General features: G+C 41.5%; 1 protein-coding gene across 1 annotated transcript; it reads right to left on the reverse strand.

The window, feature by feature from the left end:
* Positions 1-5,161: 5,161 nt before the first annotated feature.
* Positions 5,162-18,461, reverse strand: irs2b (insulin receptor substrate 2b). The gene is made up of 2 exons (XM_007555363.2): positions 14,733-18,461; positions 5,162-5,845 (listed from the first exon to the last, which is right to left on the reverse strand). The coding sequence occupies exons 1-2, from the start codon at positions 18,064-18,066 to the stop codon at positions 5,841-5,843; spliced, it is 3,339 nt and encodes a 1,112-aa protein (XP_007555425.1). The 5' UTR covers positions 18,067-18,461; the 3' UTR covers positions 5,162-5,840.
* Positions 18,462-24,548: the final 6,087 nt, after the last annotated feature.

A 24,548-nucleotide genomic window follows, 5' to 3' on the forward strand; every position in this document is an offset into this window, starting at 1 on the left:
CGTGTTGAAGCCGGAGAAATGACTCTAACCATTTCTAGACTGATAGATGTCTAACAGACTCCAGTAATTGCACCTGGTTACACATGATGAAATTGAGCTCGGCTTTCCAACAGTTATGGTTAATCACAGTTAATTCACAATGTAACAGGGGTGGAACTAGATTGCCTTGGATGGGGTTTTTTCCCCTGTATAAATGAAATTATCATTCGAAAGTTCAGGTTACCTTTATCTAATATAAGCATTCTTTAATACTCTTAAACATTTTAGTGTGACAAAAACAGAAGAAACCTGTGATTCACACCACCAACCCAGTGTTATACTGAAAATATGTCAGCTATTAGTGGTCACTCAGGACAACTGAAGGCTGTCTGTTTTGATTGGGCGGTGGGGATGGAGAGTGGGATTTGTGGGGATGTGGAGCGTTACATCCACAAATGGCCACACAGCCTGCTTGCTTTTAAAAACACACACGCACACACACACTTATACACTCAGTTGCTAATGTGGTGTCCCGGACAGCTTTTCCGGAAGCGTACCATTTCCTTTGGAACCACTGAAGGTCCCTGTCCATAAGTCGGATGACCCCCTTGGGGCCACAGGCTACTTTATGCTGCTCATGTGGACCTCTCCATTCTTACATCTGCCCCAGCCCACCCCCACAAACCCCAGATAACACATATGCTCACTTGTGTAAATGGATACAGAGCCTCGTGCACACCCAGACATGCAGACGCTATTCACACACAGTGAAGTTCAATGGGTTCGCAATTGCGATTTGCATGGTCTTATCGAGAATGCCTTTATTTGAGTCTAAGGTAAAGTACCACATGTCTTCCATATTTGACTCGGTCAACATAAAGCACTGAAAATATCACTCTATCAGCAAACAAGCCACGAAACAGGAGACCTGTCAGGACGGAACATGCCTGCAACATATTTTCTACGTTTTAGCAAACTGAAATAGACTTGACTTAAACATTAGCAACAAATCAAGCAGGGGATGGACTCAGTAATTAAATAACAGTGACATGATGTTTGCTTTACAGACAATATTTTCCACTTTACCCTCAAGGATTTTGCCCTCGCATTAGCCCTCGATCTGTGCTTCTGGGACATCTGCCTAATGTATGACCTCCACCCCAGGGCTATTATTCTATACCTTCTCCACTGTCAGTCAACCAGCACGTCGCTGCGGTTCAACCCGTCTTTTTCCAGCTGTTCCAAACAATTCCTCCACAACAGCTACAAAACTTCAAGGACAAATATATCATTTTCAGCTCGAGTGCAGGGCTTCATGAACAGTATTTGCACTACTTTTGAACTTTTTTGAGTATGCTACATCTGCAGATGTTGATGTGTTTTGTTGGACTTGTTTCTGCCAGCTCAAAACGAAAGAGTGCATAATTTTAACGTAAAAGGAACGTCTTTTTTAAAGTCTTTTTTTATACAAACATGAAAAGTGTTACTTGACCTTCTGTAAAACCCAGTGCAACAGTAATCACCCGGTCAGAGTCACGTTGTGTGTGATTTAATCTCAATATAAACTCAGATGTTTTTAAAGGCGACAGAGGCACAGTACATTAGAGAACATGAGAACAGCGTCACGAAGAACAATAAACATAGCTTACAGAGCAGGGAATAAGTATTAGAGAACTTCGAAGCGGGGGTAGAGAATGATAAACCTGTCCGTATAAGGAGGGGGAGTCCACCTGACCTGAGAGCAGAGCATTTATCAAAGAGCCCCGCGTTGTCAGGGCAACGGTCAGTGTTTTTTGTTTTGTTTTGTTTTTTTGCCACGGTCAGTGGTGCACTCCTCAAATCCAGCCGTTATGACAACATCCATGCTCTCAGTGAAAAATGATGGTGGCATCATGATAGTTTGAAGATGGTTTTCTTTAGCATGTTTAAAGTTGTATTTGAAACATAATCGCACTTGACTTAATGTGATGTTTTGATTGTTGATTCTATGTTGCATGAGTTTGTGTTTTTGTGTTTGTTATGACGTAAAGCTGATGAAATGTGCTATACAAATAAAATTGTATTGATTTATTGAGAGCAGTGACATAAAAACTGGTCAGATTTGGTGAGGAAGAGGACAAAGCTAAAAATAAAAAAAGGATAATCCTGGATGGAAACCTGAAGAAGAATTGTAACTAGAGGAGAGGTTAAGCTTTCATACCACCAGAGATACAATGAAATGGTTTAGGTGAAAGCATGTTGGATGTGTTGGAATGGTCCAGTCAAAGTCGAGACAGTATTGCAACAGAGAATCTGTAGCAAAACTTGGAAATCTGTGTTCACAGATGCACTAGCCTCAATCTGGCTAACCCTTAAGCTGTATTGCCAAAAAAGGAATGGAAAACATTTTCTGTCACTTTTACCTCTAAATGTTCAACAGTTTGAGACATACCAATAAACTAATCAGGGTCAAAGGTGGTTTTACAAAGTATTAAGCCCATTCGCAGATTTTTATTTATAATAAAGTGCAACTAGAAACTATGTTTTGTTTTCCTTCCACTCCACGTTTGTGTTCTACTTTGGTTTGGTTTTAGCATGAAAATAATCTTAAGGTTTATAGTTTTCACCTGACATTATGTGAAAAGTTCAAAGGAGTATAAATAGTTTTACAAGTGCAAAGAAACTTGGAACCTCGCCTGTCATTCAAACAAAGAATCAGCATGATATTAAATCCCTCTAGCTGTTTCATCATGGCTGGAGGTCGGGACAACCAAGCACAAAAACAATGACAGTGCTAATGCTGCAACTATTGCGAGATAATCTTTTTAAAATTATGCATATAGATGTAGAAAACAATATGTGCTCAATTTTTATTCTTTTTTTTCATGAATCAGGACGAGTTATAAAAACAATCTTTTAGGAGAAGATGAGCAAGAAACACAAACCAGTCTTCAATTTTCTTAAATATCATTTATTGCATGTATCTATAAAGAATCAATACAATCTAAAGCAATAAACTAAGTTTAAATTATCATTTCTTAGTAGCATCACAATGTGCATGATATGAAATATTTACAATGAAGACACAGCAAGGCAAGCCAAAGCCCGGGTCGTAACCTTTTTTATGATGCTGAATAAAAACATTTTCCAAAATGCAAAACACTGCTGAAAACGCCAAAAATATTTCATTAGCAAAAAGAAAATGAGAAAAAAAAGCCAAAAGGTTTTCCATTTCAAAACTGGAGGACAAAAATTGTACAAATGGCAAACATTTTTGATTTAATTTTTTTTAAAAACATTATCAACATTATTTCTACATTTGGTTCATTTCTGTAAACTAATTTTTTCGAAAGGTGTAAATATTGCATAGATGCCATGTCGTACCTAAGTATCAAGAAGTAATTGTGTCAAGTATTAATCATTTTTTTTCTTTCTATTTTTTATTTTATTTTATATTCCAGAACTACAGCATTAGAAAATGTCCTCATAGTGGCATCCATTTTGCAAGACTATCCCATGACAGTAAAAAACAAACAAAAAAAAAGAAAGAAAGAAATCAAAAGCCAAACCTTGTTGGTCATCGTATAACTTAATTAGTGCTTTTGTTGTATCAGAAAAGAAAAAAAAATTCACTCAAACACATATTATGTACAGTACAAACATATTCTTTAACTTAACACCTCTGAAATTTTCTCAGCATTTGCTCAGATGTAATTCTCTGTAACACCTCTCTATCTACAGTATATAGGCGAAGGTAAAATACCTGTGAGTTGAGATAAATAAAATGCTTCCCTTGGTTTTTGTTCGGCGAGTGTAAGTGTGTGGTGGTTTCTGGTGAGTACATCTGGATGTTGCCTCGTTGAAGCCTGCGTTCCCAGGCTCAGAACACAGCACGTACTACATTCAGCGTGTCTTGTGTTACAATCTGGAAAGTTTGTAAATGCAGGACCGCGCAGAGAAGCCTAATCGAAGGGCGTGGGGCCCCGTGGTCCTGCGAGGTTCGTGTGCCACATTGCTTTGGTGATGGAGCGCTGCAATGAGGCATCAGGTGAGGGGAAAAAAATACTATCCTAGGCTGTATAACTCGCTCGCAAACATTCATTCTCCTGACGCTTGTCCTGACTGGGCATGGTCCGGTTTCCGCTATCAAGGCTTTCAAAAAAGAAAAAGTTGAACTTTTATAGCCGTCAACATCTTCTGCCGTGTTTTCGTTTTTCAGCGACTGCCACTGCTGGTTAGCTGGCTGAAGAAAGAGTGCCACGGTTTTCCCTCACTTACGAGAGAAATACCGATTCAGCTGTTTGGAAATATTTCTGGTTGGCAAAAACAAGGACAGTCGTGTCGTGGAAACAGGAGTGTTCATTGCTCTTGTTAAAGTAAAAATATTTTACTGGCAAAGTGAACTATAATTAACCTGCTCGCTAATATCTCAGTCTACACAACACGCCCTTGAAAATGATCCCAACATTTTATGTTCTTATAAATTGTTTTTGCGTAGCTCTTTGTCAAATAACTTTAAATTTAAAAAAAATGTCTGAGAGCATTATTATAATTGTCTCTACATGCTTGATTTAAATGGGTGTTTTATATTTTCCATTAGGATTTCTTTATAAAAGCTTCGGTATAATGAAACTGGTATTTTTCTCCAAAGTTGTCATCACGTTAGAATCTTACACCGCTCCATGCCCAGTCCAGGCGGGTCACCGTCTCCTGCAGGACTTGTGCAGGACGTCACAGGTGAAATGAGACTTGTGCTCAGACAGGCAGACGCAGATCTGCTGCTCTGCTGCGTGCGCCTGTGGTGCTACTAAGGTCCTCCTGGCATTATTTCTCTCTGTGTGAAAACACCATGTGGTGGATCATAATAAATATAGTACTCTGGACTTTGAATACATCACTTTTGTTATAGATGTGGCAAGATAAGGAACTTAATCTCAGAGAGGCTGGCTCTGATAAACATTCAGTCAGTGAAAATGATCAGGTAAATCTTTGATACTGTGTATTTAAAGGTCCAAACTAACAGGGTCCATCAGAATGAGGCTGATGGCTAGAGTAAGGCTTTGGATTGATGTTTTTTTTTTTTTTGTAACTTTTTTTTTGCATTTTATTTTAACATTCACCTCTGAAAATAAATATTTCATATATATTTCTACTGTTTGACTCAGTGCTGAGGTAGGGTTTTTTTTTCTTGTGTAAGTAGACATTACCTTTGACTTTTAAATATGCTCATAAATGCCGTCTTCTTTTTGCAGCTCAACCCTGTATGCAGATTCTCACACCTTTTTCATTTAATACATACATACATCATAGATAAATAAATAAATACATGTTATCAGTATTCATGAAAGGTTTTGTTTTGTTTTTTTTTGTTTTTTTCCTTTGCATGTAATTGCGTACGCATGCTCTCCAGGTTTGGTTCACAGGTTTTCAGGTGAGAAAAATCTGACAACTACTTGGCTGAAGCCAAAATAAAATCCGATTCTAAGTCTGTAAATGGAATAAACTGCAACAGTAAATGCTCTAATAATGTACTGCAGAAGAGATCGAAGGCCTAGGAAATGAGATAAAGTTACCTATCTAGTGTTAAGAGTTTCATATTCTGTCGGAGTTCTTGGTCTAGCACTACAGCAGCAATGGCACCTGGATGTTTGGGTGCTGAGAAAAAAGGTGAGGAGAGATTTAGGTCAAGGGTCAAATGTCTGTGTTTCCATGGTTATGGCCGTCTCCAACCCCCCCGCCCCCACAGAGGGCAGCGAAGAGGTTAAGGGAGGTCAGCTGTCCAGCTGTTGCAGTGGTGACCTTATCATCTGGATACAGCGGAGTTTCACTTTCACAGGAAGGGGAGGAAGATGAGGAGGAGAGGCGGGAAGACCCGTCAGTCTTCATTCTGGAAGAAGAAGGGGGAAAAAAACAACAAAACTTTATAGTACCAGATGTCGTACTGTGATAAAAACACATGTTTCCATTCAGTATATTTTTAATGGAGAATGAAAGAAAAGGTCCACAATGGGAAAAAGTCAGGTCTGTGTTTTGGGTGAGGCTGTGGAGATACCTCAACAATGCTGGAACCATTCGGGTGTTATTTATTGACTGTGTAAAACTTTACATTTATGTAAAAAAAAAAAAAAAAACTGATGATCTGGTAAACTGTTTTAAAGAAATACAACCTCTGTTTGTTTAGAGGGGCATTCTTTTTTGTTAACAGTATTTAAAAGCAGTTCGGACCTATGAGAAAAGCCCTGAACTCGCACACCTGATGAACTCAAAGTTGTGTCACTTCCTGCTACAATAGCCTGTGCCTTCTGTAGTAAGACAGTAGAGTTGGAATATGAATTTATCTTTCAGGCTGTTGAAGGGAATTGAAACTAGTAGATGTGTCTCTTGGTTTGTCTCTTTTGTTCAGCAATTATAAGTGTGGTGGTTCAATCGTCATGATACCAAAGACAGAAGATATTATCGTTCAGCCTGTCTGGAACTGGATCCAAACACCTCAAACTCACAAAACACATCGGTTTGCTTCTTTCATGCTTTCGATATGCCAAACACTTCAGACTTTCCATGAAGGAAGGTATTTATTCCCTCAAAAGAGAGCAAAACCAGGGCGAGGATGTTCGAATCCTCCTATAGGACCCTTCAAAAACAGATGCTAACTTTAGCCTCATCAGTTAGCCAATCACATGCCTCTCCTTCTGTCACTGTTTCTTTTTTTCTACAAAATGCTGGTAGCTAATTTAAAAATGGTAGATGCTTGTTCAGTGATTTTTACAACACAATCTGAGAAACAGAAATAGGATTTCAAATATTTTGGTGGAAATATAACCATGAAAAGCACAAAAATCAAGTTAAACCTGGACCTAATATTATGCAGTGAACGGCCCTGTATTTGTGGGGGTAAAGGATGACAGCAAAACAGGAAAACCTAAAATCTGCAAATACTACAAATCCTTTCTATAAATGCTCATAACTGTTTTTTTTTTTTTGTTTGTTTTACTGCAGAATCTAACATCTACAATCCGCCATATTTCCGCTCTGGGAGAACAGCCAATCAGTGCCAAGAAACAAGATTAAAATATTTTGCTTGTAAACAAAATGTCATATCTTCTTTCCACCTCTGTATTTTGAAGTAGCTAATGTTTTCCACCTTTTTTTTATTTTTTATAAATAACTAGTTTAAAATAAATATTCTTTTGTGTAGACAGGGCTTAATGGTCCCACTTTAAACAACAGTTGCTCTTCGAGGAGTTTTGCTTTTGTGTTGCATGTACCTCGGCCGGTGAACACCGACGCGGCAGCAGGGGGGATAAAACAGTGAGGCATTTAACACTATGCAGCTGAAACACGACAAGACTCTCCTGACGACTAAAAGAAGGGAAAATACCGACGCTTCACCTCAGCAGAACTTTCATCTGTCCCTCGCACTCAGACAAACGCATGTGCTTCCAAATACCCTGAGAGCTCGGTGTCTGACGTCTAGCATGTCTCTCAGTGGAAAGCTGTGCTGACCTCATGCCCCTGTGTACATGTTTGTGAGGTTTCATTTGCATGCAAGGCTATCAGATAGGAGCGGAAGTCTTGGCTGGCTGACACAAACACGCACATGCACACACGCACGCAGAGATAGCGGCTGCATTTCTTCTCTCGTTCGCTGCCTCCTCTGCTTCTTCCTGGCCGTGAAGAACAAGAGCCGTTTTCACAAAGCTGGACGTGATAGTCATTCTCTAAAACAAACCTTTCATTCAGAATCCCTGTATACTCCCCTCCCACCCTTCCTCCACCCCCTTCCCACCATAAACATACAAACACACACACTTCTGTTCTCTATCTCTGCTCTATATATTCTGGCTTGAAGGAGAACGTAGATAGTAATGTTAGTTGTAAAGAGGAAAACAAAAAAACAAAAAATAAAAGCACAGGGAAGTTGCTTGAGGGGGAGTTGTTGTCCAGGATGCAAAAATATGGATCTGGAAAAGCTCGTTTGAATAACCGGATAATTGATTTTACTCGTGAGGCCACCTGTGCTGGCGGAGAGGGAGGAAAACAGACATGGCGGGGTGGGAAGCGGTGGAAAAACCACAGTAACAGAACGAACCTGACAGAGAGGAACGGGAATGCAGTGAGGTCATGGGACTCGGAGACCATACCGATCCAAATGTGTGTGAGGGGATGGGCTAGTCAGCAGCCTGTAGAGGCAAGCACTTGGGTGAGAATGAGTGCGATCTGCCGGGAAGGAGAATTGAATCACCTCACCAGCTCAGATCAACAACCAGGTGTGGCTGCTAAAAACAAAGTGATGCATCACCCCTCTTCTATCTATTTTATTTTATTTCTTTTTTTCATTCCTTCTAAGAACAATACTTGCAAAGACGGCCACACACGGCACTTTTCAAACCCAAGAAGATTGCAGCGAAGAAAAGGGGTAGGCTGGAAGGTTTGGGAAAGTGGGTGTGTTACTGGGAGGAGGGGATCCAGCAGGGGGGGATGAACTCAGTAGCCCCTACCCCTCCTCCTTTTTACAAGCACATGCACACACGCCCCCACCTCTCCCTGCTACAAAAAAAAACAAAAAAAAAACACCCTCCTGCCCCCCACTCCCGGCCCCGTACCTGCCCACCCACACCAACACAGACACACACAAGCTCTGTTCATTATTTATTTAGTTCACTCAGGCTAAAATTAGCCCCCTGCTCCATTCAGAGACACAGTTATGTATTAGCAGACTCCTCTCCGGCTCTTCACTCTCTGTTTGCAGATGAACCGCCAGTTTATGTCACCATCTGTCTGAAAGACGGGCCGGCAAACGAAGGAACGGACAAGGTCCGCTTTGTTTACATTCCTGAACCTGGTCAGCTCCTCCCTGATCTGCAGCAGCTCTCAGGCCAAACAAACACCGGCTGACCTCCCACAACTCTCTCTGCCTGACCAACAAAACAACAACAACAACAACAACAACAACAGCAAGACAGGCTGTTGTCCCACACCAACTCTCACAAAAGTACAGAATCGATACGGACAAATTAGAATCTTTTGTTTTTCCCCTTCAACAAATGCATATAAACAAATTATTGACATCATTAGGAGTCAATAAATCAATATACATTTACTTTAATGTGCATTTGAGCGTAAATATGAATAACTGTTCATTATTTTGACTGGTTCAAAGTCCTTGTACTGAAAAGCCAGAAAAAGTCTGATAAAAATCTGATAAAAAAAAGAACGGCACATTTTGCAGATTTTTAATTCAACCACGTAAGCCTTTTTTGTACAATATTAGAAAAATATTAAAACGTGCAAATAAACAAATAATCTAATACTTTTTGTAGCAAAGGATGCATCTGCAACTAAAAAATGTACTTCCAACATAAGTGTGAAAATTTCAGCCATTTCTGCTTTCTACAACCTTTAAAAAAAAAATGCTAATGTTTTATAATCAAAATAATTATTGCATCAGAATCTCATACAAGGCAGATGTTTAGTTTGCAGCTATCCAAATAAATCAATACAAAGAATAAACCCACGGAGCTGAAATGAGGCAACACCTAGTTGTTTGGCTTGGAGTAATTACCTAATCCATCAATCAATTATCAGAGCAACATGTGCTCTAATTTTAATTCAGGTGTCTGAGATAATGGATGTGACAGCTCCATTCTCCACTAAAACAAACAACTGGCACAATTCCAGTCCAGAAACAGAAAGTCATCATACGTGACTGCAGAACATCGTGTGTTCATAAACGTCAGATTTGTGAGCTGTCCTTACATTAGATCCCTCTCACCTGCCATGTGTTTGGGTACAGGACGAACACACCAATTGCGTACTAGCATCACACACACAGAGCCACTGTCGCTGCTTCACCTTTCGAAAAACAAGCTACTGAACAATGTCTAATCCTGACGAGAATGTAATCCGTCTTACCTCCAAGCTAAATTGAGGATACGTGAGGTTAACTTTGTTTTGATCTTGCGCTGGAACATCCCGTCCTACTTTGCTCAAAGAGTTATGTATCAGAGACGCTGCCTACGTGAGTCTGCAGGCCAGGGGGTGTTTGGGACAGGTGAGGATGCACACAACACTGTGTCCTAAAACGGAGATGCAAGTAATATGGAGGAAATGAGGCTGAAATGAGAAGCGGGACCATTTTCTAACGTGCACAAACAATTGCCAGTGAGTTGTGTGTAAAACCCAATCAGAGATTCAATAAACAACAACAAGCAACCATTTGCACTGGATGTGTGAATATAAAAAGGCTCGGGGGGAGTGGATTCACATGGCTCCTGAAAAACAGAAACCACGGTCTTGAAGAGCGACGACGAGGAGGAATGGGGGAGGAGGAGGACGCACATGAGGAGAGAAAGGGGGGAAGGGTTTCGGGTTGGCTTCTTGAAACTGCTTGGCCACACCCCCACCTCCCATCTCTCTCTCTCTCTCACACACACACACACGCACACACACACCCTCTCCCTCTGTTGTTGTGGTGGCAGATGGTGGCCAGTCACTGCCGTATTGTCACTCTCCTCGGAGGGGCCAGATAACCAGTGAGTACTGCTTGGCGGGGCAGGTGCAGAAACCCCTGACCCCACCACACCCCCACTACCCACCATCTGCTGATAGCTGTATATCTACGCACATGGTAGTGGCACACAAAGTCAGAATGTGTGACTGGTGGGTGTGTGTATTTTCGGGGATAGGGGGTGGGCGAGCAGTCTGGGCCCACAAATGGAGAGCGTGAGTCAGTTTTCCCCCCTCCGTCTGCACCCGTGCAGGACTGCTTTGATTCAAAGAACCAAATGTTGCGTATAAAAAAAATAAATTAGAAAACAAAAAAAAAACAAAATAATGGAAAATTGGGGGTGAGAAACAACAGAAGGATGATGAAGAACATTAGCAGGTAGTCTTAAAAAAAGGGGGAAACAAAAGGAATAAAGAGAAGGTGTTAAAACACCAAACAGGGCTCCTTTACCTGTTCTGACCGAAACATAGAAATTTAAGTGAGTGGATTTGTCATAATCCTTTCAACACAACACCACCTGACACCCAGACGAGTAAATGACAAAAGCTGTGTTTCCATCAGAGTTCACTTCAGGGCATTAGGAAAAACTGACAAAGCAGTCTAAATTTGGCCGAAAGCCTCCTCTACATTTTCAAAACATGTTTTTGCGCGTCCTTCAGGTAGATTTAGTCTCTTTTGAAAAAGAGCCGTGAGGCATAAACAAAGGTGGACACACCTCGAAGAGTTCACATCAAAAATTATTCAACTTGCGGTAGGAGGGAATTTTCAGATTCTGCAAAGAAAAGGTCAGTAAATTTAATCTGTAATTGTGTAAGGTAAGGCTTCACCAATCAGGCTTTTCCTGACTGATATGCATCTCCTTTCTTTGACAAAATGACATTCTGACCTTTCTTTCCAGCTATCCCTTATAAAAGAGGGAGAATGTGCTGCAGGTTCTTTAATAGAGATGTTTGTTTTGACAAAACAAATTAATTTAAAGACTAGTTCTCTTCATCTTTAAGTGATTTTTGTATTAAATTAAAAAAATGCATCCAAGTACATGCAATTGTTTGATGTATTCATAGATGGAGAATCATCATCAAGTATTTAGTTAATCAAGAAAAAATAGATTTTTGGTTTGTCTTTTTCTGATCAGGGCAGATAAATTAGAAAAATTTATTGGTGCCTCTCAAATGTAATAATTTTTAACTACCACTTTCGACCAAAAAGATCACTCTGTTTTTAGCTCATTGCAAGAATTAGAGCGCAAACTTTCCATTGGTACAAAGGACAAGAATAACATGGCAATTTGACTAATTTGCTTCGTCGTTGTGAAAAGTCGAAAAGAGTCAGTCTGAAATTTGCAACACAAATAAAGAGAAATGCGGCTACTGTCCGCAGGCCAATAACGTTTCCAACTGAAACCTGCAGAACTTCCTCCGCACACTGACAGACAGGAAGTGGTAACAAATTAGCAGCGTCTTCCTTCTGTGATCTGGGATGACAGATTACAGCAGGTGATGGCCAAATGTACATGAAGAATGGCAGGAATGCAAACAACAGTGTACCCAGGAAACACGTGGAATGTGGCAAAGCCTGTCAACTTGTAGTAAACAGGCGTGGCTTTTTTTTTTTTTTTTTTTTATAAATATTTGGTATTTTCATGCCAGAGGTCACTCATCTTTAAATGGGCAAAGACTGATTAACATTTCCCCCTGCTTATTTTCTCTGTTTGCTTTATAGCTAGGCCTTTTATGTCCCATTACTCAATAAAGCGTAGTCAAAACACTAAAGTTTTTTTTTAAATGTTACCATTACTCCTACTACAGTTATTAATTAAAATACTGTCACATTTATTAGTAACAGATATAAGCAACTGCTAAAGTTGCTGCTCCCCTCTTTCCTCAGTAAGAATAATGAATTGATATTAACTAGTTAGTCAGGCTACCTGCTCTGGTAGCCATTCAGCAGGTTATACTTTATTTTAGTGTTTAAAATAGCATTGTGTGAATGAAGGTATGGTACTAGAAACATTTGCAAACAGCAGACTTTGTCATTCTTGTAAAAAAGTTCAAGCTGTAGTTCACCTTATTTCAGCTAAATGTGTTGGGTAGCAACAGGTGGGGGCAAGGCAGTTCTGCCATCATTAATGCCCCAATAAACAAACAAGTTTCACATTTCCAGGTCATTTCACCTTTTTAGTAATTTTTCTACCTGACTTTTTGGCATGTGAAATTGTGATGTCTACTGTGAGATGTTTTATCACACGTCAATTCATAATTCATTATGTCAATGTCTATAACATAATAAAGTTAGTTGATTCCAATAAATGATCATTCAATTGGACATTTATTGTGTGAGGAAACGGCTCTAAATGAGCATCAAAACAAATGGAAAAAGACTGTAATACAAAGTTGTCAACTAATAACATTCAACTGAATTACACATTAAATTTTAGAATCTTTATGACTATTTATCTCTTTATAAATCCTGTAAATAATAATCAATAGAGAGAAGAACTAATACAACCTAGGTTGTCTTAAAAATGGGACAAAATGGGGGTACAAAAGGTCAAAAGGATGAATTTACCCGAAACCATCTCCAAACAGGGAGGAGTTTCAATATTATTGAACAATCCAGGAAAATTTTCAACAGGTCGGAAAGTACACGTTTACAGTGCACGTGTGTCTCTTTCAAGTCAACTATCCCCATACAAAACATGTTTATCAGAGCTTGTTCTTGTAAAAGAACATTTCATTGGCATGTTTGTGAAGTTGCTCACAGAGGAGGAAAAGAAAAGAATCCTCCCATCACCCCCTCCTCCTCCTGCTCCTCTAAGTCCATCCCACCAGGTTAGAAAAACAAGTGAGCATTCACCTCTCCCAGCAACCTTTGCACACTGCCCACATTCCAGCTCTGAAACCCAGTACCTGACAATTGATAAACAACTGACTCACTTGTTTTTCTGGGGAACCCGATGACTTGCACTGAGCTCCACGCCGGCTGCGGCTCACAGAGCGAGAGCCTTGGCTGGGACCAGAGAGGGGAGACAAGCCCGGTTGTGAAAGCACAAACACTAATTAAACTCTACTATTTCACCATCAGGAACACAGATTTTTGTGACTCATGACGATCCCGTCTCTCTGAATTTTCTTTTCAGGCAAACAACAACTTCTAACATGCCCCTGCCAGGTCATCAATCTCTGTAAATAAACCCCTGCCATTTACACATGTACGAAAAGCCACTGATGCAACACCGAACAAAATGAGGGGAAAGGTAATATTTTGATGGAGGGGGGAGGAATACCGTTGCTGCTCCTCTCCCAAATGTTAGCCGTTTCATGGTTACAAAACGCAGCGCAAGACACTTTAAATAAAACATATTCTAGATCCTTCTACAGTAGGATCGTAATGTGGTGCGTCACTGTAGAAGATTAGATTTTTTTTTTTTTCCCTGACATACTGACGTGGTCGAAAACTGCGTCACTGAGGGAGCTCAGAGCGAACCATTCACACAAAACACATGATGGAAGCGTCAAGCCAAACAGAATACAACCATAAGAAGCACTTTCAAATTAAGATGGCTGCAGAGGGAGAATACAATATAGTATGACTCTTCTCGGCTAATTCAGTAAACCAAAGAAGGAGCAAAAAGACAATGTGCTGCACCCAAAATAGACACTATTTTCTCCATTTGTATCCTTTGTTTACTTCTTAATAGTAATTCAGACTCTCTTATTTGGGAAGAGAAATAAAACTGTTTCCAGCACGATAGCTCTGCAGTTTCAAACAAGATAAAAGACTTCCTCAGGATCACACAGCCTTGAGATGTTTCAGGGATGGGTGGAACGAGTAGGTGACTAATCCTATCTAAACATGGCAGCCCACACCCAGCAGCCATGTTAATAACTGGTTTACTTCTGTGAGACTTCTGCAACCTGTGTTTACATATCACTATATTAGCAGTGGAGGAGTAAAAAAGAGACACAGCTGATGACCGGGTGCTGGTTATTTTCAACACACTACAGAGTCACAATTATGAGGTTATGAAAGATCTGCAAGGTAAAGAAGAAATGGCCAAACAAGCTTGATGCGGATGAAGATATATGTTTTACTGCAGATAGTGTCAACATGAAGAAGTGCAAAAGATGTAGGAAGTGATGTTACACGTGGCCAATCTCTGGCTCACTGAGGCGGATCTTGATCCTACTCTACCCTTACACCACTCCCTTTATGAATGAAAAACCTACTGAATGAAAGGGCGTGTGCAATAAGGACAAACACTCACCTTTCACAGCAGCAGTAGTAGTCTCCTTGAATCCCAGGCTGGTGTAGGGGCTGGCGCTGAACCCATTTAGACCCCCTTTGCAGCCGCAAGTCGTCTTGAACCTCAGGAATTTGTCGCATGATCCTAACCTGCCCCCTCCGAGGTTCCCTTCCATCAAGTTTAAGGCAATGTAGTTCAGTCCGTTTTGATACCCCGCTGATGTTTCCCTGCACATGGGGCTGCTGTGGTCCTCGCCGGGCTCCTCGGAGCTGTGGACAGAGCGGGACACGTTCTCCACAGATGCGGAGCTGTGCCGCTTGGTGTCATGGGCGAAAGACGGGCACACAGGCGTCACAGTGGTGGTGGAGGAGAAGGTCTCGGAGCTATGGCGGCGACGCCCCTGAGGGTCAGCCCGGATAACCTTGGCCCCCCGGTCTGGATCTACGACAGTGAGAGATAACGATGGTGCCCCAAGTAGGAAAGAATCCACTGGCACAGGGGGCACCACATCCACTAAGCTGCTTTCAAGGCTGAGTCTCTTCACACATGCAGTGGGGCTGGTGGGGACGGGGGTGGCATCAGTGGTGCAGAGAACAGATAAAGGAGCAGGGGGGCCAAAGGTCATCTCAGTGTAGTCACTTTTGGTAATAGCAGGCTCACATACAGGACTCCCTTTCTGTCCCATTGTCTTTGTCTCTCCCTCCATTCTCTTTTCGTCCTCCTTCCCTTCAACTCTCTGTGTGTCCTGCTGGTTGCTCACCATGCTGGAGCACATCAAGACTTCAGATGTATTTTTAAGACGCCCCACTGGGTGGGAACTTTCTCCTTGGTGTGATTCGAGATGAACTGATGAGTTGATGTCAATGTTAGCATAGTCTGACAGAGACAGTGATCCCTCCTCTGTACACATTACGCTTCCAGCCTCTGAGCTCTCCAACAGTGGGACATCGGCAGCACTACCAAAATCAATGTTGATGTACTCTCCAGGGCTGCGAGGTTCTGAGGGAAGGGGATGCTCACTCATACATGGTAGTGTTCGAAGGGATTCCAGAGCCAGGCGGGTGGGCCGGCACACCCTGCTGCGGTGCAACAGGCCTCCATCTGACCGAGTCAGTTTTAGAGGAGAAGGGAGAGAAGATGGAGTGGTTGGCGTGCCTGGGGAGCTACCGGTTCCAGATTCTCCAGGTGAAATGGGACCACCGTTTGACTCTTCTTCTATCCGTTGTCTCTGTAAACTCATTACAACATACTGGTCGGTGTCAGCAGACCCAGTTCGCTGCAACTGTCCTTTGACTGATCTTGGTAGGGAGCTGTAACAATAAGGCTGTCTGTGGTGGGGGTGTGGGTCTCCTGAGAGGCTGAGAAGGTACTCTGGGGGTGTGAGAGAAACCAGAGCATCAACGGGAGACATGTACAGGTACTCTCCATTGCTTGGTTTTCCATCACTGCTTTCCACTGACATCTTGTGTCCACACCACATAGGCATGTAGCCATTGTCCTCCAGAGAAATACTCCCAGGGGAGTCTGTGCGTGGGGCCAGCCCTGCGGTGCAGGAGTGTGAACGTGGATTGATGATCTGCTTTGGAGCAGAAACACACATAGGGCTCATGGGCATATAGGGGTCGTCCTTGGACCCTGGAGTCTTGGGTGCAACTCCAGGCATCATTGGCATGTAGCCGCTGTCACCTTGGAGGCTGTTAGAGCTGATGTGAACATCCTTGTAATCTTCTAGCCCACTTCCTTTAGGTGAGGCCGTGTGACACCTCAAAGAAGACCGGCTTCCGCTGGTGTATGTGGCTCTCATGAGAGTGTACTCATCCAGAGAAGCTGAGGACACCTGAGGGGGGCGCCTCTGCTGACGGGGGGTAGTGAGGGAGTATGTTCGCTTTCGATACACTTTATCCAGCTCTGACAGCCGCCGGTAACCATTCTGATTTTGCCTCTCCATCACCATGTAGCCATCAAGTTCACTCCCATCCCTGGAGGGAGGGGTGTCTGCTTTCAGAGATTCAGGAGTGTTGCTGCGAAGGCTTAGGGGTAACCTGAGGTCCCGTGCATCAGCAGGGCTGGAGCCATATTCCTCACATGATATAAAGCCTGCATCACTGGGAGAGCCTGAGAATGATGCACTGCAGCTGGAGGGGCGGGGGACACTGCTGTCCACACAGTTGGACACATGTCCTGGACATGGGGTGGCCACAGGCGGAGAATGAGACAGGGGCATAGACATGGACTTACTATGCTGGAGAGTAGAAGATTCAAAAGTCAAGGAGGGGCGTGCTGTTATGGTGTGAGACCGGCTCAGGAGGGTCCTGTGGACCCCTGGGCTGAGGGGGCTCCCGGTGACAGACATTGGGCGTGTCATGGTGCCATCGCCCTCGCTGGCCGTGCGTATACGACAAGACAGGCATTTACTACTCACAGGAGATGTGGCACAGGTGCTGTCAGTACGGGACCTCCGGGGGAGGCCGGTCTGGCTCGGTGGGAGATTATTCAGATGCCTCCTTGTTGGCACAGAGATGGGGTTGGTGCTAGATGACTGACTTTTGCTGCGAGGGCGGAACTCCGACAGCTCCTTCATGGCTTTCATGGCCTCTAGGATAGTTTCGTGGATATTCTGAGCCACTACTGAGTCATCAGCTTGCATCCACAGCTCCCCTGGACCGATGGCTGCAGATCGACCCACCTCGATGAAGAAAAAGCTGTCGGAATGGCCGCACCTTCGGATGTTCATCAGCTGTAGTACGACAGAGGCGACCTCCGAGTTGAGCTTAACGAAGCTGATCATTCGGCTGGAGAGACAGAGCCTGTACACACCGGTCAGATTCCTACTCTGTCCCAGTCCCCTGGATTTGAGGTTAACCTGCCATACCTCCTTGTAGGCGGCGGCCACCGGCGTTATTACACCGTAACTCGACTCGTCGAAGCCAACCAGTGAGGACGCAGAGTTGGACGCCGAGCCGTCACACACTTTCCCCTCGGCCATTAGGTCCGTCAGCGCCCGGTACCAGTTCTCCTGTTCCTGTTCGTTTTCCGCCGCCACGGCAAAATACTCGTCCTTGGTGTAAAGAGCAATAAGATACTTGTGTTTCGCGTCCGCTCTCTTGCTGACGTTGAGGCAGCAGTCCAGGGGAACAACTCTCTTAGCGGCGGACTTGTTTCTCCATTTCTTCTCGTTCTCGTAGTACTCCAGCCGGGCAGGGAATCCTTCACACGGCTCCTTTAAAACGAAAAAGCGCTTGTGTCCGTGTTTCTGCTTCTTCAGGTATCCACATTTTTTTGCGCTGTTATTGGCGTTTGTATTACTAGTGCTGGTCATCAGCGCCTGACCGCCCGTTGCAGGCGGACTCGCCATTCTCGTGTTCCTCTAGTCCAGACCAGACCGCAGCGCTTGAATTTGCAGGAGTCGCTTGAAGAAGAAGAAGAAGAAAAAAAAGAAACTCCGCGCTTTATTTTTAATCCTCTATTTCCAGAGCCGTACGTTGCGCTCGTCTTCTCCCGCAGCCAAGCAATAAATAACACATGCCGGCTGATGTTCAGACTGAAGAGAGGAAACAACATGTGACGATCTACACATCCAGCTTTGGCTTAAAAAAAGGAAGGGAAAGGCGAAGGAGAAAAAAACTCACTCACTCACACACATACATACACACACACACACACACACCGGCAGTGGGCGGTGCGCCCTGAGCTCATTGTGCTCATTGGTGGAAACGGGATGAATGCTGGAGAGAGAGGAGGAGGAGAAAGCCCTCCTACTATCACTCTGCCCTCTTCCGACTCATTTACGCGTAGTCACACAGCAGCGTAGCTTTATTTATAGAATCTACTCCCATGATCCCTTTTTTTTTTCTTTTAGCAGGATATGGACCCAAAAAGACAACCGAATAAGACCTTGTTGTATAAATCTTTGGGTGGATTATAAAACACCGACTGATACACTTTTTTGTTCATATTATCATTTTTGTAATGATAGTATATTCGCAAAATAAAAGATCAAGACTATGAATTAGACAAAGATCAATTAAATATTAAGTTATTTTGTAAACAATCTTGTAGAAACAAAACACCAACGTTATGAATCTGGATTGATTAGCCAACATGTGCCTTTTTCTTTGATATTTAAGTATTTGTGTCATTATGTTGCATTTTACAAAGTAAAGACAATTTATTTTGTAAAAAGCTAGTTAGTAACTTTTTATTTCAGTTTTAGTTTTGAATTTACTTTCATAATTAGCAATCTTTTATATGTTATTTAAAATGATATGTTAATATCAACATTAAGGATGAAAAACTATTTGGCAGAAAATATTGTAACTTATTATTTGGAAATAATAACATAGTAACAGTATTTAATATTTTGTTTAAAGATAACAAATATCTAATAATTATAATTATAATGTTTTTTCTTGCATTACAAATAATGTTTTTTACATTATTTTGCTTTTAAATAACCTAAATTAGTATTTACAGTATAAAGAGTAAATATCAATACAATTTTATTTACAAAACAAGAATCCCATTCATATGTATTCAATTTTTAAAATTATTATAAATTTATACTTGCTGGCACTGAGATGCTGGCACTTGTTCAGAAATTCACGAAACTCTACGTTATTTTCCCTTCCACTCCAACTATTGTAGGAACTCATGAAATGTGTGTTGCTGTTTAACATAACCTGTTAACCTTCTGCATATTTGTGTTTGCCTGGAGCTGCTCAGAGACAGGCCGTGTCCATCTGCACAAAAATGCAGGGTAAGAAAGGCTCAAGCACAATTCACATATTCAACATCAAACCAAAATTACTGCATGCAACTTAAAAAAAAAAGAAAGAAAGAAAGAAAAAAAACACCCATATATGGTCAAGCCAAAAATGACGCAAAAAATAACTCTCCCCTATTCACTGCGTCACCAGCTGAAGGCGTGCGTCAGAATGAAATGCAGGAGCCAGCTTGGTGTGCTCTGCTAGTCATGTAGCCTGAGAGAGGCAGAAGTCTGTCAGCCAGCCCAACTTCCTGTGGGGAGGGAGAGAGAAAGAGAGATGCAGCTCATCCTGCTCAGCAGAAGGATGGTGCTGTTTCACTGACAAAAGCAAGTAGTACACTGTGTCCTAACAGTTATGAATGCAGGTCAAACACAGGAAGCAGAGGGAACCGCATTCAAATAGGCATTCGTTTTCATGTCTGTTTTCACTAAAGGTGTGAACAAAACCAAGCCGTAATAGACATAATTTTGAACAGTGTTGTATCCTGCGATTGTGACATTTTCTTCAGTGTAGATCATCATCATTTACTGTACATCCAAGGTGCTGGCTCAGCATCTGAGTGTCCTTGGCGAGGCACTGTGCAGGTTAATTAGTCCACCTTTTCCCTGATCTTAACTCTTTTTCATTCTTACCTCTATATATACAAATTTAGGGGTGTGTTAGTAATTTGTTCTGCGAAATATAAGTAGCAAATTTCAAGCTGTCTTACAGAAGTATTCATACCCTTTGACATGTTTTGCATTTTGTCATAATCCAATCAAAAACATGTTTTATTGTAATTTTACTATAGCTAGACAACAAAGTGGTGCACAGCAAGTGAAAGAAAAACAACAAGCCTGCATGATTTTTTTTTTTTTTAATTAAACTTTTCTGCTATTGAGGATAGCATTTTTCAAGAACTTCTAATGGTTCTCGATTTGGTTTGGCTGTGGGTTTTGAACTCCTCAGTCTAAAACAGAGATACGCTTTGATCTCTAAACAATTTCATTGGGACTCTGGCTGACTGTTGCAGGTTTTCCATTTGTTTGGTGAACCTCAGTCGAGTCTTTTGCAGCTTTTTACATGATTTCTACCAACTTTGCCTTGTTTTGAGTTTCCTTCAGCTCCCCATGTAGTCTCATCTGCATCCCCACAGCATAATGTTGCCTCCACCGTGTTTGACAGAGTAGACAGCGTGTCCAGGTGGATGTGTAGTGGTAGTGTTTTATTCTTTGCGTGTAGGCTGAAATGTTGGACCGCATTCACTAATTAAGTTTGAGAATAAAGAGGGATGAGTATACGCCATTCTCCACAGATTATTTTTTGTCTGAAGCACACACATATGTTTCACAGTTAGACATTCGTGTTTGTGATTGCAACAAAATCTGAAAAATTCAAAGAACTTGAATACTTTTGTGAGGCAGTTTCTAGCAGGCAAATGCTTTCTTGCATGTCACACAGGTAACAAACTGTTACACACGGTGCAAGCAAAAAAGCACAATATCAGTGTAATGAATGTGCTGCTTTACATCAGTATTAGCTTGCTGTATTTTTTTTCTCTCATTAGACTGTCTATGTCAGGAGTATTTAAGGTATTTGATTGTATAATATCATGACCTGACAGCCAGTATAAACAGAAACACAGTGGGGGTGTCGTGAGGAGAAAGCAGGGGCAGGGAGAATGACTCCTTCCTTCTGCATAATCCATGAAGCTTGAGAAATTTAATGTATCTTTAAAATACCAATACGATGTTTATTTGAGTGGCCAGCCCGGTGGAGTCTGTGATACGTCCTTGCCCTTTTCTTAGTTAGCTACATGAATATTTATTTCCTTACACTACATGGCGCGGTGCATTAATTTGCAAGTAAATTAAAAGGGCGAGCCAAACCTGATTTACGGGGCTTGAAATGGGCCATCTCGTTGACTCGCACATCTCCCTCAAATAGTTTCATTCTTCCTGGTTCTCCGAGCTCTTATCTGGGTATTTTTGTCTTTTGTTGTTCAAAATCTTATCACTCATGCAAACAAACAGCCCTAACCGGTCAAAAGAAAACTGATATGGGAGAAACTTCAACCTGCTGATCTAATTGTGGCTGATGTTGCAATACAAAACAGCTGAGTCACAAACACATAACATTGTGGCCTTCCCTCCTGCACTGTCACTGTTTGTAACGATTAGCTTGATAAGCTTTCAAAAAGTAGATTAGAATAGCACGAACTGATGAGATAAGATTAGGGACAAAGTGATGGTTGGAGGAAAGGATTAGACCTGGTCATGCACCACTGACTGCCACATTAGGCCCCTCCTCAAATGAACAGTACAAACATGTATTGTTGGCATCAAAACATCACACACACACACACACACGCTCCCCACCCCGCCTCCGCCTCATCTCATTAGTCAAAAGCCAAAACAGATTATAGCCGAAGCCTGCGGTGTCTGATTCATATTGTTGTGGCTCTGCTGTTTTGATGTTTTTGATCTCAGTGTAATCCCCGTGTTATTTATTGACTTTTAATTTCTTTCTTTCTTTTTCCTCTGTCTTGTTTGTTACTGCCGTTTTGTTTGATTCTTTTTGGTATCATAACACAAGGGTTTTATTTTAAAAGTTTAAAAAAAAGAGAGATTTATTTAACATTACTTAATGTTCATAAAAGAAACTGTTTTGGTTTTGTACTCGGACAAAATATAGGGGACTTTTTCGAGGAAGTGGTAATTTCGTGTTAAAGCGATGACCACTTCAAAAGTCCGATTTCTTGCCTTTGTTGTTACTGTTTTTATTTATACAACACATCGACTGTATGGTTCCCAAACAATAAAGAAGTGAAGCCAGTGTCAGCAAAACACAAAGCTGCACAACATGAAAACGTGGACCGACCCCCCGATGACATTACTCTGTTTACATGTGAAGCTCGGGGCGAACATGTTATTTATTTTTTTTGTTTGTTTTGTTTTGTTTTGTTTTTTTTTGTGAGCATTTACATGCAGTCCCTTGCACACATTACATCCACTAACATCAATGTGTTTCACACAAAGCAGGTCACAGTTTAAAAGTATCTTACACATAAAAATCCCCCCAAAAGCTGCAGGTGTTTTTATACAGCTATTTTAGTATAATAAATACATTTTACTGCATCCAGTTGCTTTTTGAAGTCATCAAATTAGAGAAGAGTTCACCAGAGTGTAATGTAAACCACTCTGGACACTCCCTACAGTGAAACTTGGTAGTGATAGCATCATGCTTAAAGGATGCATTTCTTCCGTAGGCAAAAGAAGCTGGTTAGAGTTGATAGGAAAAATAATTAAAGTTAAATATAGAGCAATTCTAGAAAAAAAAACTCTATTAGTCAACTTGAGACTGGGGCAGAGGATCAGCTTTGTGCTGGATAATCTCTCTAAGCATACTTCCAGAGCTGTAATTTTACTGGTTGAAGTATAATCACGTGTTAGAGACATTCTGCAAAAACTTACAGTTAAAATGGTTGTGAGAATAGTTGTATGACTTGACCAAATATTTATTTATTTTTTTTATGGAAACAATGTGCACTTTTCCTTTACACTTCATAATTTTGCAGTACTTTGTGTTGATCTGTTACATAAAATGTCTGAAAATACGTTGAAGTTTCAAGTTAGAAAATCCACAACAGTTTAAATGGTACGAACACTTCTTCTTCATCACCATGTGGCTCCTCAGTAAATCTGTAAATTCTGAAAGAAGAAAGAAAGTACTGATAAGTGAAGCAGTTTTTGTGCTCTTAAGCACATATGGATCACCCCTTTCAGTCTCTCACTGTCTCCAGTAATTAACTCAATGCCTGAATCAATGCACCAACGTAAAAGTGAAAATTCACCTCTGGTTGGTTTTTGAGCTGATTGATCACAGCCAGGCTGGCCGGCCTGAAGGAAAGATAACGTGCGCTGATGGGTGGGGACCATTGTTGTTGCTGGACATCTCTGCTGGAGCTCGTATTGAACCGCAGCACAAGTGAATGCAGTTTTGATTGCTTTGGCTGACGAGCTCATTGGTGTGGCCTTGTTCTTTTACATGTTAAACTGCTCACTCAACAAAACGAACGCGTTGCCAGAAACTCCATTATAGATTGGAGAAGTGTCAGCGATAGCCTGCTTTCTTAATGTAATAACAGCTCTCCATGTTTGATTAACTGTGAAGGTGAAGTACTTTATGATAATCTCTTCCTTTCCTTAAAGAGAGGTAATAACCTCTGCTCATTGCTCGCCTTGCAGACTTTTAATACTATTAAATTTTCCATTTTACTGATTAATGATTTTGGTGTTTAGTTAATAAGTTCATTGAAAACAGAGAAGAATTATCACGTAGCTGTGACTTAAAGAGAAACCGATAATATCATGTGGGTTGAATATATATAAAAATAATCTTCCAATCTATCCATCCATTAGCTATTCCAGTTTTTCTTTGTAGAAAAACTGGAATAGAAAACTGGAGGAGCCACCTGTCTCCAGCTGTCATTGGGCAAGAGGCGGTTTTCACTCTGGACAGGTCACCAGTCCATGCACACACACACTCATACCTAAAGACAAATAAATAATCCTAGCAGTCATGTTTTTAGATTGTGGGAGGAAGTCTGAGAGAAGAATGAAGATTGAGAACATGCAAGCTGCATGCAGAAAGAAAGAGCTAAGGATTCAAACCCAGGACCTTCATGCTGAAAAATGTCAACACTTTTGGATGGTCACAATGGACATACTTTACACTTTTTGGGGAAGCTGTGTTAAATTTAACCAGTCACACTCAGGGTGGATTACTGTCAGACCTGCAGAGCCAAGACTTCTCTGAAGCAGATTCCGTCAGATCCCGTGAATCAGGTAAAATGATCTCAGAAAGTTACACACCATGCTGGGATCTAAAGAAATTCAGGAACAAACTCACTGAAATCCAACTGTCTGGAAAGGGTTACAAACATCTGAAGGATTAAAAAAACAGCAGTTTCACTGAGTTTAAGTTTGGACTTAAATTTGACCAAGGGTTTTGCTCCCTTGTTTAATGAAAATATAATTAAAAAACAAAAATCTATTTTGTACGTCTGAGGTTATCTTTATCTGATATTACC

This window comes from Poecilia formosa, unplaced genomic scaffold, assembly GCF_000485575.1.
Source record: "Poecilia formosa unplaced genomic scaffold, Poecilia_formosa-5.1.2 Scaffold70, whole genome shotgun sequence".
NCBI lineage: Eukaryota > Metazoa > Chordata > Actinopteri > Cyprinodontiformes > Poeciliidae > Poecilia > Poecilia formosa.

Coding starts and splice junctions, on each gene's coding strand:
- irs2b (XM_007555363.2), bottom strand. CDS start 18,066: ATGGCGAGTCCGCCTGCAACGGGCGGTCAGGCGCTGATGACCAGCACT.